The 13,401-nt window shown below is 35.8% G+C and overlaps 1 protein-coding gene across 1 annotated transcript in view; it reads left to right on the top strand.

Annotated features, from left to right (window-relative positions):
- VWA3B (von Willebrand factor A domain containing 3B) overlaps positions 1–13,401 on the top strand; it is a 61,649-nt gene that overhangs the window by 26,123 nt on the left and 22,125 nt on the right. Inside the window, exons 12-18 of the mRNA XM_061377585.1 lie at positions 1,920–2,058; positions 3,502–3,633; positions 6,895–6,993; positions 8,710–8,892; positions 10,353–10,480; positions 11,888–12,066; positions 12,728–12,889. Of these exons, the coding sequence (XP_061233569.1) occupies positions 1,920–2,058; positions 3,502–3,633; positions 6,895–6,993; positions 8,710–8,892; positions 10,353–10,480; positions 11,888–12,066; positions 12,728–12,889 (1,022 nt within the window). The remainder of the gene's footprint in view (positions 1–1,919; positions 2,059–3,501; positions 3,634–6,894; positions 6,994–8,709; positions 8,893–10,352; positions 10,481–11,887; positions 12,067–12,727; positions 12,890–13,401) is intronic.

Genomic DNA, 13,401 nt, shown 5'->3' with positions numbered 1-13,401 from the left:
CTGCCAGTACTAAGCAGAAATCTATTTTAGATCAGAATCTTGTGTGTAGGATTTCTTAGTAGCCACGTGAGAAAACAGATGAACGGTTTTATCTTTTGTTTTTCTGGAACACAAATGTGAGTCAGTTTGCACATTATTAAAATACTGCTAAAAGTGCCAAAAAGCATCAGGACATAAGGTGGCAAAGAACTTCTGGAATCATCAATGAAGCTTTATAAAGATTCATCCTGTGTACATCCTTGTGATACCTCTGACACCACGTAGCACAACTTGGCTTGTGCCCATACTGATAATGGTTACCTGTCCTTTTTGCAATTTTGTGTTGAAGACAAGTTTGAACAGTCTTTATCAGAGTCAAGGCATGAGCTAATAAGGCATAAGATCAGAAGTTCAGTGGCCAAGCTATCTCCCTATTTTACATTTCTGCAGCCATGTAGATATACTCTTAGATTTTGTAAGACATCTACCAAAAAATATGTAATCTGAGGGTGTGATGCATCTGGCCTAAAGATGCCCTCAAGTAAATTCGCTTTTATACCTACATTAGGAGAAGAAGGAAACTTCAAAAATAGATACTGTAAGAACCAAGAGAAAGAATAAATGTTGTCCTCTGTTTTGTATATTAGATTCATGGAATGGTTTGGTTTGGAAGGGACCTTAAAGACCATCTAGTTCCAAGTCCCCTGCCATGGGCAGGGACACCTTCCTGTAGACCAGGTTGCTCAAAGCCCATCCATCCTGGCCTTGAACACTGCCAGGGATGGGGCAGCCACAACTCCTGTGGCTAATAAGTTGTATCACTGAAATCACTGAGTCATTGTCCTAATGTCTCACATTAGGACAGTGAGAAGTCTTGCTGAAAAAAGCAGGATGAGATTTTTTGTTTTATTGCTGCTTCTCTACCAAAGGTATAACAGCTTGATTACATCTGTCGAGGTCACAGAGAGTTTTGTTATTCCTTTCAGTTTATCTTAATTTTGCTGTATTTAGGCTAGTAATAGCATACTGTGATAGAAAAAATTGAGGTGAGGGGTTTTGATGAGTACGTAGTTTTGAAGTCCAAGCCAAGTTTATGGATTTGCTGTTTTGAATGGTTCATCTAATTGTTAAAAAGTGTTGGTTGACCTCATCAAACACTTTGGGGAAAATAACTGATGGCAAAACAGCTCTCAGTAGCAAATGTAATAGGATCTTCAAAGTTTCCATGACGTCATTTTTTTTCCTAGGCCCATTTTATTCCGTCTGTTAAATGTCTCTGTTTCAGAGTAGACAAGTAGCTTATGACTCTCAAGGGAAATCAGATTTGGACCTGATGCAGCCATTACTAAGGAAATGTTCTTGTACACAGCAGTATGTATGCACGTATTTAACTGGCAGGTATGCTTCAATCCCGTTTAAAGTGTAAAACGAATTCTGTATTTAAGACTCAAGGTCAGCAAAACATTGAAGCATCTGTATTATATTAAGACTCTTCAAAGTGCTTAAGTTCCTTGCAGAATAGATTCTCAAGTGGTTTCCTGAAAAGGGAGGTGGATTAGCCTATGCTTAAATGATTTCTTGAGTTCATGCTGGAGAACGGTTACAGGGGCAATAGTTAACAGTTACTTTCACATGGAATTTTCCAGCTCAAAGTACCCAATAGCTGGCTTTATAAAGATGCTGTATTGCTTTGTCTGTTTTGTCTGTCTCTAGAGTCCTACAGAACTTAGAAAATAAAAATGCCTTGTGTTGTTATGTAGTGATGTAGGATTGGTTCATCAAGCCTAATATACAGCTTCTGACAGTGACTAGTAGCAGGTGCTCCAGGAAAGAGAATAAGAAGTAAAGGAGTGGTAAAAAGATCCTTGCTGTTAGATTCTAATGAGCAAAGCTCTAAAAATCTTACAGACCAGGGTTTGATTTATTTTTTTCTTCCCAAGGATTAAGTGGCTTCAACAAGGAAGTAGAGGGCTCTTTGGGAATGTGTTTGAAGATGATGTCTATATTCTCATTGATACATCCCAGTCTATGAAAGACAAGTTGCCACTGGTGAAGGAGAAAATATTTCAGCTCATACAGGTATGATAAAGTGATGATTCTGAAGACTGAGGAGCATTTTAGAGTAGGCTGATCTTTCCTGGATGGTTGTTACTCTAATATTAAAAAATATATATATTAAAAATAATGGCTTTATAAAAACATTTTTAGCTTTCTTGATGTGATAACTTTTTTCAGTTAAAAATTTGTATTTTTCCCTCATTTGTACAAGCATTTGAAAAAATCTGGAGAAAAGAAGGCTTAAGTAGTTCTTATTTCCCTTGAGTCACCTCCCTCCTAAAAAAAACCCAAATCAACCACCACTCCACCCGCCCCACCCTCCCCCCACAAAAACAAAAAGGGTATGCAATGAAATACCTTCTGGCGTTTTTATTTGTATTTTTAAGCAGTTTCATCTGATTCCACTGGCATGTTGTGATTTGTCACATGTATTCTAGATTCAGCATCATACTTTTACAATAAAGGGTGTAGAACGTTTTGAGCTTGCTTGTATCTTACAGTGACTCAGAACATCACAAAGTGCACAAGTACCTCAAAAGCAGTGAGTACTGGGAGACACACCTAAGAGATAGTTTGTTTCACCTAGTTTTAGAAATCTACAATGATGTTACCTAAGCTTACATTAATATTTGACAGAAGCAGGCATTATTTAATCTTAACTTTTTATAACTTTTTCTTTTTTTTTTTTTTTTTTTTTTTTTACTTCAGGGGTGTAACTGACACAAATTCTATCAGTCTGGCATTCATGGTAATCATTAGTAGGGCTAGAAAATTTATAACTATAACAGGGAGGTTTTTGAGCTAAGTGCACAAATGCCATGACATAGTACGATGTGGTCCTAAAGGCAGATCACTAGCACTAGAAATTATTAGATACTGTGCCAGGAAGTTTCACAGGCACCTGCACAAAAATGGAGATGAAAGGGAGACAAAGATTCCAGGCTCCGAAAGTTTGTGTTAGCTTGCATAAATCTTCCCCTCCTTATAACTTTGGTCCAAAAGCAACTTCAGCAAATTCTTAATTCTCTCCTGCTGTCCTAGTTCCCCTTGCCAGTGCTCTACTTCTGATTCCCATTTTCCCCCTCTAAATGATCTTACTTTGTTTCTGATTTCAGTTTCCTTCGGTAAGCAGTAATAATCTCTTTCGTACACCAGTCTTAATCATTTCTCACACCCAGTTTTGCGTCTGTCTTTCTTGCCCTCCTAGACATTTGCTATTCGAGTAGTTTGAGAAGTATGAGTCAATGGAGGCTTATACTGGGAAGTTCTAGTAATCTTAATAATTCCAGGCAATAATTGTCTCTGTCTTTATATGTCTCTCTGTACACCATAACTGAATATTATCATAATTTATTGTAACCATATAATCAACTGTATATTAATTAAAATAACTCCTATTATGCAGTATTTCAGGATGCAAGTATTCTTTAAGACTGAATAAAGTTCAAGTGCTGTATTTTGCAGGAACAACTGAGACACAAAAAGAGATTTAACTTTGTGAAATTTAGTGCCCAAGCATTGGCATGGCAAGAGAAACTTGCTGAAGTTAATGAGGAAAATTTGCAAGATGCCTGGCTATGGATAAAAGGGCTTAAGGTAACATGGCAACTAATTATCACAAAGCATGTTTGTACAAAGTTGTAGTTGTGTCTTGTCTTTCAGTATGGCTGGGGGATTTTTGGACTAAGTATTTGACTTGAGTAAGCTGAAAATATAGATGATGATGACTTTAGTATATCTGAGTACTGTCAGGTATAAAAATCCTCTAACAGTGGACTAGTTTATAAGGTCATATTAATTCAACTTGCAGCCTGCTATGTTTAGTAGGCACAATGCAGACACTGGCCTATATGATTTCTGTAGGAACCATGACAATGATCAGACCCTGTGTCTGAATTTGTCACTCCTTCTGCAGGGCTGCTGCAAAGATGAAGGCTGTGGCTGGCAGACTTGCAGCTCAGAGTTGATACAGCAAATTGGTTCCAGTGAGCTGGAGGAGCATTTGTGCATAGATAGCTGACTTCAGCCTTCATAGGAACATGAGAACAACCATACCCAGACCAAATATCTGTCTACCTACCCAATATTCTTTCTCTGACAGTGGCCAAAATCTGAGGTTTTTTCCCTGAAACAGAAATGCTTGTGGTCAGCCACAAGCCACAGCAGCTTTAGGACCAGTTAATGTGTCAAATGTGGACAGCAATGTTATGAGTACAGGACTGAAAATGAGTAATACAACAATGCAGATATAGCCTATACTGTATCTTCTAATAAAAAAAATAATAAATTTATTATTTATATAATAAAAGAACATTATGACAGCTCTTCCTTAGACTTAATGAAATGCCTGGGGATGAGGGAACTGGGGAAGCTACATAGTGCCTCTGAGACTACAAAGCAAGATAAATAACTTGATATTCTCAGAAAAGAGACAAATAGATGGAGAAAAGAAATTATTAGTGTGGCTTCACTGAGTAGTTGGTGACTACTTATAACTGAGGTTAGTAAACTTAATTTTACTGTCTTCCTTGAGAGTCAAAAAGCTGGCTCTGTTTAAACCATATATGTGGTTCAGCATCATGCAAATTCAATAATACTTTGAACTACTATAATTTGATACCATCTTGTATATGTATTTGGGAATGGCCTTTTTCATCATTATTCATGAAGTTGTGAATTGTTGATTATAAGTTTCCTTCTAAGTTCAGATCCAGATATCTGAAATGGTACAAGGAATGGTACAAGAACAGTTTCTTTTTTCAAGCCTGACATCTGCTGCTGACCTTTTAGTCTGTTTAAAGCAGTGCAAGCATAAGTCGGAGATCAGAAAGCTGGCTTTATAGTGAAGCTGAAATGAACAGAAGATTGCTCTGGAATATTAATCAGAGTAGATCCTTTGATCTCATTTTATACACTTTGGTCCCAGGCTGTTAATAAGGAAGCTGAGCTGGAAACAGTAACAAACTGTTCCTTATAAGTCCTTCAAAGGTGACAACATTTAAAATTTTTTGGGGTGATTATGCCACCTAGTTGAAGCATGTCAACCTTGTTTAAACACTGATAAAACCATTGTTCATATGTAGTAGTAGCAACTGAGAAACTAAAATTAACAGCTTTTACCATAAGGTACATAGTTATTTCCTTTAGATTATCATCCACAGTATATTCCCATAATATAGTGGAAGAAGTTGTTTTGCCTCAAATCTGATCAAAATCATGTGCCATTATTGAGAAAAGCCAGGATGGCTATTTTACATGTAATAATGAGTGATGTGTACCTAAAACTTTATAATGCTTACAAAAATATTGGGAATAATAGATATATTTAACACAGATAAAGTGGCTCAGGCTGGTTATTTCTTATGAGTAGGTACTGGTAAGGATTGTTTGTGAATTACAGGATAAGATTCTAAAGTATCCATGCTATCTTGTTGCCTGGCTCATACACTCTTACGCAGCCATACAGAGGCAGTCTCAGAGTGTACTTCCTATTACATTTCACCTGATTTACTTACTTTGCCCTTTCTAATATAACTGCTGGAGGGAAGGATTGGAAGAAGTTTTAACACAGTAAACAAGACTGAAGAAGTAATCATGGAATCATAGAATGGTTTGGGTTGGAAGAGACCTTAAAGATCATCTAGATCCAACCCCCCTGGCATGGGCAGTGACACCTTCCACTTAGACCAGATTGCTCAAAGCCCCGTTGCTCAAAGCCCTGTCTAACCTGGCCTTGAACACTGCCAGGGATGGGGCAGCCACAGCTTCTCTGGGTAACCTGTTGCTGTGCCTCACCAGACTCGTAGTAAAGATTGATATCTGTTAACATGTTTTCGCATGTATGGGTCAATGTTAAGGGTTTGTATTTATCTTCTGTAAGGGATTATATAAGTGGATCCTGAGTCTCTCCTCACAATCCTCACTGCCCTCCGGAGTGGTACTCAGGTGTTATGCTAGCTTATATCTTTTCATGGATTTTTACTTTGGCTCTATTAAAAGATTAAGACTAACACATGATGAAACACTTTTCCATACTGATAAAACCTTACCTTTCCCTTAAATATGGAAGGTTTTATACACTAAATGTTTAAAAGGAAATCTGAAGACGCGAACTGTAGTTTTTAGGTTCCTGTAAGACATAAATGAATTTCTGTCAGTTTAGGGTTGCATTTAGTATAAAAGAAAAAAGACACACCATGATTACTACATATGCGAATGGTACAAGGAAAGTGCTAGTATTACTCAAGTTGGAACTTTTAGGGGGCACAGTATTGCTTTACTGGATATGTTTTGTGGTTATAGCTAACTTCCGTGCTAAATAATAAATGATGTCTACATTGGTGTGCCAAGAGGGTAGATGGGAAATAGTTTGGAAAAAATGTTGCTCAGAAAACCAGCAAGTCCTTTACTTATTTTTGAGAAATAAACTGGTGCAACCTTTTTGTGGAGCTTTTGAATTATTTGGTTAAGTAAAATATGTATTTCCAAGGGAGTGTGTTGAGTTGGCAATCAGGAGCAGTAGTGGGAAAATATAATAGAATGTATCTTTCATTTTAAATCTTCCTACCTGTTTATGGTCTTTCAGTGATTGCTTCTGCTTTTACAACTCATATTTCTGTTGCCAGCATTTTGCTTGTGTCTTTGCATAAGCACTGAATACCAAGTTGGTACCAATTCATGCTATTTTGACACTAGCTTTGATTTTTCTAGCTATATGACATAAATATTTTCACCATTTTATTACTGATTTTGTTTCTGTAATATCCTTTAAATCAGTACACTGTCATTATGAATTTAAGAACAAAGAACTGTTATTATTTATAGCTGTCTCTTTATTTTTTCTTTTTGGTTTCTTAGGTTGGAGGTTCCACAAATACACTCAAAGCTCTCCAGATTGCTCTGGCTGATACTCACACACAGGCAATTTATCTCTTGACTGATGGGAGACCTGATCAGGTATTTCTGAAGTTGGAAAAGAGAGAATGCAGTATTGCGGTGTCAGAAGGCTGAAGTATGAGATGAATATCATACCTGCAGAGCTGAGTCTCTTGGAATCTGTCAGATGTTGTCATAATATTGAAAAATGTTATCTGAGAAATGTACTGTTTGTAAGGGGTTTTGATTAGAACTTTCTGTGCACAGTCCAGTCTTTAGTGCATGATAATTCATGATATTTCTCATGAGTTGTTTTAAGGATCTGGTAATGGATTAAATAAATGGATTAAATGAAATGGATATGTTACTATCAAGGTTAGAATTTGTGTTAAATAAAATGTCTCTATAACTTAGTACAAACACATCAGGAATTAAAAATAAAAAAAATAATGACAGTCCAATGATATGGCTGGATTTAAATATTAAAAACCTGTAATCTTGCATGATGGCTTGAAATCCTAAACGGAAAATTATTGCTATCACCCCCCCCACACTTGTTTATGTTCAACATTTTCCCTCAAAGAACACATTAAATATATAAATAGGCACCTTCTTACTTTGTGTTGCAGAACTTGCACAAAGGCCATGCCATTTTTGAGAAGGACCTATTTTTTTTCTCATATAAAGGTGTTACCACCTTAATATTATCATAGAATCATAGAATTCTATTGTTCCATTATGTCTCTGTATGATTTTCATTTTTTCCTACTGAGTCAAATTCGATCTCATGTAGGTGCAATTCTGGAGTAGCAGCAGTCTGGAACTGCTTTACGTCTAGTTTTAAGTGGATAATGAAATCAAAAGTATGTTTTTATTTTTGAATATGTTGCTACCATAACTTTAAATGATGCTATTTCATGTTATATCACCCTATGCAACACCAACTAAAAACTGTAAAAAACCAGTTTCAAGCTGTAATGCCTGGTGAAAACTAGCCTGTATGCTGAGAATGGCATTTAAAAAATACTTTATTTGCCCTTGAAAATTTCCCTTGGTTGTAATAGCAAATATGCAACAAAATCCTGACTCGACTTAGGCAAATAGCTGGGCTGAAGACCACATGAAATTAGCTACTGAAGAATATTAAATATATCTAGGGTTCAGAAAGTACCATAAATTGCATAAATACTTTATGCCTTGATAAAGAAGAAAAAAAAGAAAAAAAAATTTCTCCAAATGTTGGAGAAGAGAGTCAATAATTTTTTTCTACTATATTCGTCAGCATTTTTAGATATGGTACATCTTGTGTTTACTCACCTGATTTTGATTTCTTTCTTGGAGTAGGAACACTAGGTTTCCTGTTTTCTCCACCTCTATTTTGTTTCCTGGTGTTGAATCAGCTTTTCATTGAACTAACTTATCTTAATATATCAACAGTTATATATGTCAAAAAATATTATGATATACATCTAGTGATACTGAGCACCAATGTAGTAGTTTAATTTCCTATGCTTTAGTAATTTGCTTTAAGATTTCAGAAACGAAGAGTACTGATTTTATTACAACTAACACCTTATTTTATTAGAGTATCCTATGCCTTAATGCATTATCAGTGTTTCAAATTCAGTTTTCAATTAGCTCATTTTATTTACTGTGAAATAGCTATCCATATAAAATGTATGCTTTTCACTGCTCTACATCTGTCTCTAAGCAACACTATGACTGATTAAATACTTGTTCTCCATGTTTCCATAAATACATTTCTAGATATGTTTAATATACATTTTTGATTTACAGCCCCCCCCAGTAATTTTGGCTCATGTCCAGATTCACTGTAAAGTTCCCATCCATACTGTGTCTTTCAACTGTGATGATATAGAAGCTAATAAATTTTTGCATGAACTATCTACTGAAACAGAGGGACGGTTCCATTATTACAACATTTATTTGACTGATTCTGATGCTGCAGAGTTTATTGTTGTGAGTATCTGAAAATAAATGTTTGTGTCTTCATATCATATAAATATCATATCATTCTATTGAAATAACTATGACTCACATCATTGTGATTTCATGTAAGAGATCATTGAAAAAGAGGATTTATCCTACCCAGATTTGAAGTGATGTGAAAGCAATGTCTGACATTTTTTCTTATGAGCTTGTACTAGATCACAACAAAAAAAAAGCCCAAATATCACGCAAAGTACATTTGTAGTGCTACTGTTGCAAAAAAACCCCAACCCTTGAAATCAAAACCTAAAACACGTATAGACCAAATTAAGTTCTGGAAGAAACACATATGATCTCTGTGGTCTCAAAAATCAGTTACTTTTTAAAATAAAACTATGGTTTGTATCATACCAGTAAATGAAAGATATCAAGGCTGAATTTGAATGATGATGAAGGAATGATTCTATGAATTTTGCCTAAAGTTTGCTCTACAGTAGCCACTGGGGAGAGATCTGTAATAAGTAAAATGACTGTAATAGCAGTGATCTATCATGTGTGACTAAGCAGCTCAATCTAGCAATTCCCTGTAGGAAATTTCTGAATAGACTATGAGAAACACCCATTTAAAGCATATTCTTTTTTTTTAATTAAGGTTGGAGTTAATTAGTTCCACAACTTTTAGAAACGGTGGTAGTGGAACAATGACAGCAATCAGGAACAAGACAGTAGCAGGAGATGTAGTGAAAATACTCCAGCTCTTGAAAGGTATTAGACTGTGTACTGTGCAGTTTCCATGATTCTGCTGGGAGAGGACTGTGTGAAACTGAGCATATTGGAAAGATGAGGGGCAGTCTGTGTTCTCCAACTCCAGACTTCTGGCCCTGTGGGAGTTGTAAAGGGTTCATTGTTGGAATTTCCTTCCTGTTTCCTCCTGTAGTCCAAATGATTCCTATTTAGTTCCATTGTTTACTTGAAGAGTGTGTTTTTTACTTCTCATTTATCAGGGACAGTATGTGATACAGCTGTGATTTGTAGAATGACAGGACAACATTTGTAATGTACATATCTTGTATTATATTTTACTTATTTACTTGTTTGCTTGCTGGGAGTGAGGGGAGCTAGTGAGGATTATATCTCTTATATGTTCGTATTGTGATGATGTTCACATCTCAAGGAATAACTGGTTTGTTAGGGAATGTTCATCCTTTTCCTAAAAAGGAAGGGTAATTTGGAAGTCTGTATTGCCGAGTATAAGAGACTACCTGAAAAAGTATACAAAATTTTGCAGCTGTCCTGAGACGTTATTCAGAATTATTATGACAGCTTGCATAGTTTCAGTTTTAGAAATGAAGCATGTTTAATAGTAATTGTAATAGAACATTTGATTGGACTAGATGACCTTTGAAGATCCCTTCCAACACAAACTATTCTATGCTTCTCTGATTCTGGGATTCTGGGATTCTATGATTCTATGATTTTCTTTTTGTTAGAGTGAAGACATACGTCTTTTGAAAAGAGAGATTGAGCAAGGAGAAAGAGACCTGGAGAAAGTGAAGACCTTTCACGCCAAATGTCTGATGATGGATTGTTGTAATGGAGAAAATGATTTAGAGAATAAGTATGTCCTCATACTGCTATTATGTTAATAAGAGATAGGAGCTATTTGTCGCATTTCTCCTTTCTCATTGCCATACATTTTTAACCTCTGACATTCTCCTCTTTGAAAAAGAAAGGTTCTCTGTTTGTTTGTTTTAAACAGTTACAAAAAAGACAGGAAATCACTTTGGTACTGTGATGTCTGAGCCAAAATTATCTCAAATATCTGAATAGTCTCAAATTATTAGGAATAATTAAAGCAAAAAGGTGAAAATATATTTCTGTCTCCAGCATATGGTAAAATACTTCCCTCTGAGAGGATACACAAAAAACTATTGTCCTACAGGTAGATCTGGCCTGGTACTTCATGAGTAAATTGCTGCTCATTGGGACACACTGATTGAAACATAAATTACATATATATGTATTTGTTTAAAAGACAGCAAAGACTACGAATGAAATTCAGCTTCTTTTCACATTTTTGATTTTACCATGTGAGTCTGAATGTCCATGCCATATTTACCCTTGCTTTGTCATCATTAAAATTAGTTTCATGTTCAGCATCAGTTGAAAAACATGCTGAAAAATTCAGGATGCCAAGAGCAACAGTTAAAAAAATGGTCCTTCTACAGCATATTGAAGGCAGACTCTTGAGCTACTGTGGAAAAGCTTTCTGCATGTCTGATTATACTGAGTTTCTGTTTTCAGAACAAACACAGACCTAACTTTCAATATGAAGTTACTTGTAATCTCAACAGGAGAATAGCCTTAATAAAAAAATAGTTTCCCCCCCCCAAAAGTATATTTAATAATGCCTAGATTTGTAAGACATAAATCTATTAAAAACAGTAAGTTAAAATTATTAAAAAGATAGTAAAATATATTGAAAGTGAAAAGTGCTGTGGAAAGATTCCATGTAGAAGGGCAGGTGGGTTGTCCAGTGTGAAAATGTAGATGTTTATTTCAGAATTTGCATATTTTATATTTTATTCATGCTGGGTCATAGGTATAAATGTGTGTGTATATATATATACACATATGTGCATAGATAGATAGATAGATAGATTTGTGTGTCAGTTATTTTCTTTGATGATTGTAGGTTTATGCTTTCCCCTCAGGACTCTAAGTGGCTATTATGGAATATTCTAACCTATTAAAAATATATGAGGGTATTGCCTTAAAAGTAATGCACATCTTTTAAACAGACTAAGAAGTTACTTTTAAATAGTTTAAAAAAATAAGAATATTTTTAATGTTTGAACTCCCCTTTGAAATGCAGACTTGGGTAATAGAGAAAATATTTTATACAGTTTGAAGCATGTGAAATTAGTATTCAAATTTCCAGAAGACTACAACTTAGCAATTTTTTCAACCAGTGTCATATGCTTGAAGCTTTTTCCTGCTTCTTTCTTCTTTTTGTCACAAGCAGAAATCACAAGCAGATATATACTGTGTCATCTGTAAACAAACATGTTGAGGAGCTGAGTACTTTTACTCTTAGCAGTAGGACGTGCTGTGCTTCAGAAGAGCCAACACTGACACCACATCAGCAAACCTGGCAAACTACTGCTGACAGTCCATCCCAAAGGAAGAAAGCATTATATGCAGGTAAGACTAAAATGAACTGTAGTTACTAGCAGAATTCATTCATTAATTTGAAAAGATTCTGTTAAAAATAGCAAAAAAGCACCCTTGTAGGAATAAATAAATCCTTTACTGATTTAAACAATCATCCTTCTGAAATTCTAACTTTTGTAATTTTTACTTTTTGGCCATCTTACTTATTTGGTCCAAACAGGCAAACAGATGTCTGCTCACTTATGGTTCGTAGCAGGCACTGCAATGAAAAAAAATTTTGACAAACTGTTTTGAAAGCTCTTCAAATAGTTTTTTTAGCAGTAATTATTAGACCCTTATCTCTTTTTATTCTAAATAAGTACATCATTGGCAAGAATGAAGACCTGATCTATGTTTCATTAGTTACAGCATTGCTCATACTAATATTTCTGCTTATTACACCTGGAACACTAAGCTTCTCTTTGAAGTATGCTTTGTATGCAGTCTGAAACCAAGTTTACTCAGCTGATGTAAAAGTAGTTTTCATCCTCGGAAAAGTACAAAGTACAAGTTAGGACTGATCGTGCTTGAAGTCTTGTGTAGGCACTCCCTTAAAAATTGAGACTGAATAGCAAAGGGGAGCTCAAAAATCCCAGGCACGTATTTGAGCAATAAGTTAGCTCTTCCTTTCTTTCCCTTTCAACACCTACAGAGCAAACAAAGACGAGTCTGCTGCGAATCCTGAGGAAATCTAGGGAAGAAAGCGCAGAGGAAGGAGTATCTCCTGAAAAAAAGAGGTTTTCTGTCAAAAAGAGTGTGAAATGTACCACCACTTGCGAAGGCAAGTTGCCAGGACAGGAGTCTGCCAGAACAGGTGGGGCAGACAATAACATTTCTCCTGCTGCATTTGTAACTAATGGTGCCTCCTTTCAGTCAAAAGCCTGCGCAGAAATGCAGCACAAAGGATTGGAACACAGATCAGATGGAGAGAGCTGGACTTGCAGAAGGATATTGTAACAAGGCCCTTACATGTGCGGCCAGACTTCTGCCTGTGCCCAAACTATTAGGTTTACAACAGCTTAGTCATTTCCACAATATGAGGCAGCAGTGATACAACTATGCCTTACACTGCTGGAAGGGTATCACAGTTGCTTCTTATCAACAGAGTAAATACATCTTGAGAATCTTGTTATACACTAATAGATTGTTGAGATACAGTAATTTGTAGTTACGTTCAATGCTGAGGTTAAAGCTGAACGGTGATTCAAATTCTTTGGTACCCCTGTAAAAGGAGGTTGCACTTTATTAGTATGCTTAGACTTGCAAAAAAACATGCTCTCTGGGATAGGTGCGTATACAGAGACAAAAGTATTTCCTGTGGGGCTT

This window comes from Neopsephotus bourkii, unplaced genomic scaffold (assembly GCF_033783945.1).
Source record: "Neopsephotus bourkii isolate Nb327-2 ecotype Australia unplaced genomic scaffold, CSIRO-AGI_Nbou_v1 NB_1760, whole genome shotgun sequence".
Taxonomy (NCBI): Eukaryota; Metazoa; Chordata; class Aves; order Psittaciformes; family Psittacidae; genus Neopsephotus; species Neopsephotus bourkii.
The sequence above is the reverse complement of the archived record's forward strand: the minus strand, read 5'-3'. Positions and strand labels throughout refer to the sequence as shown.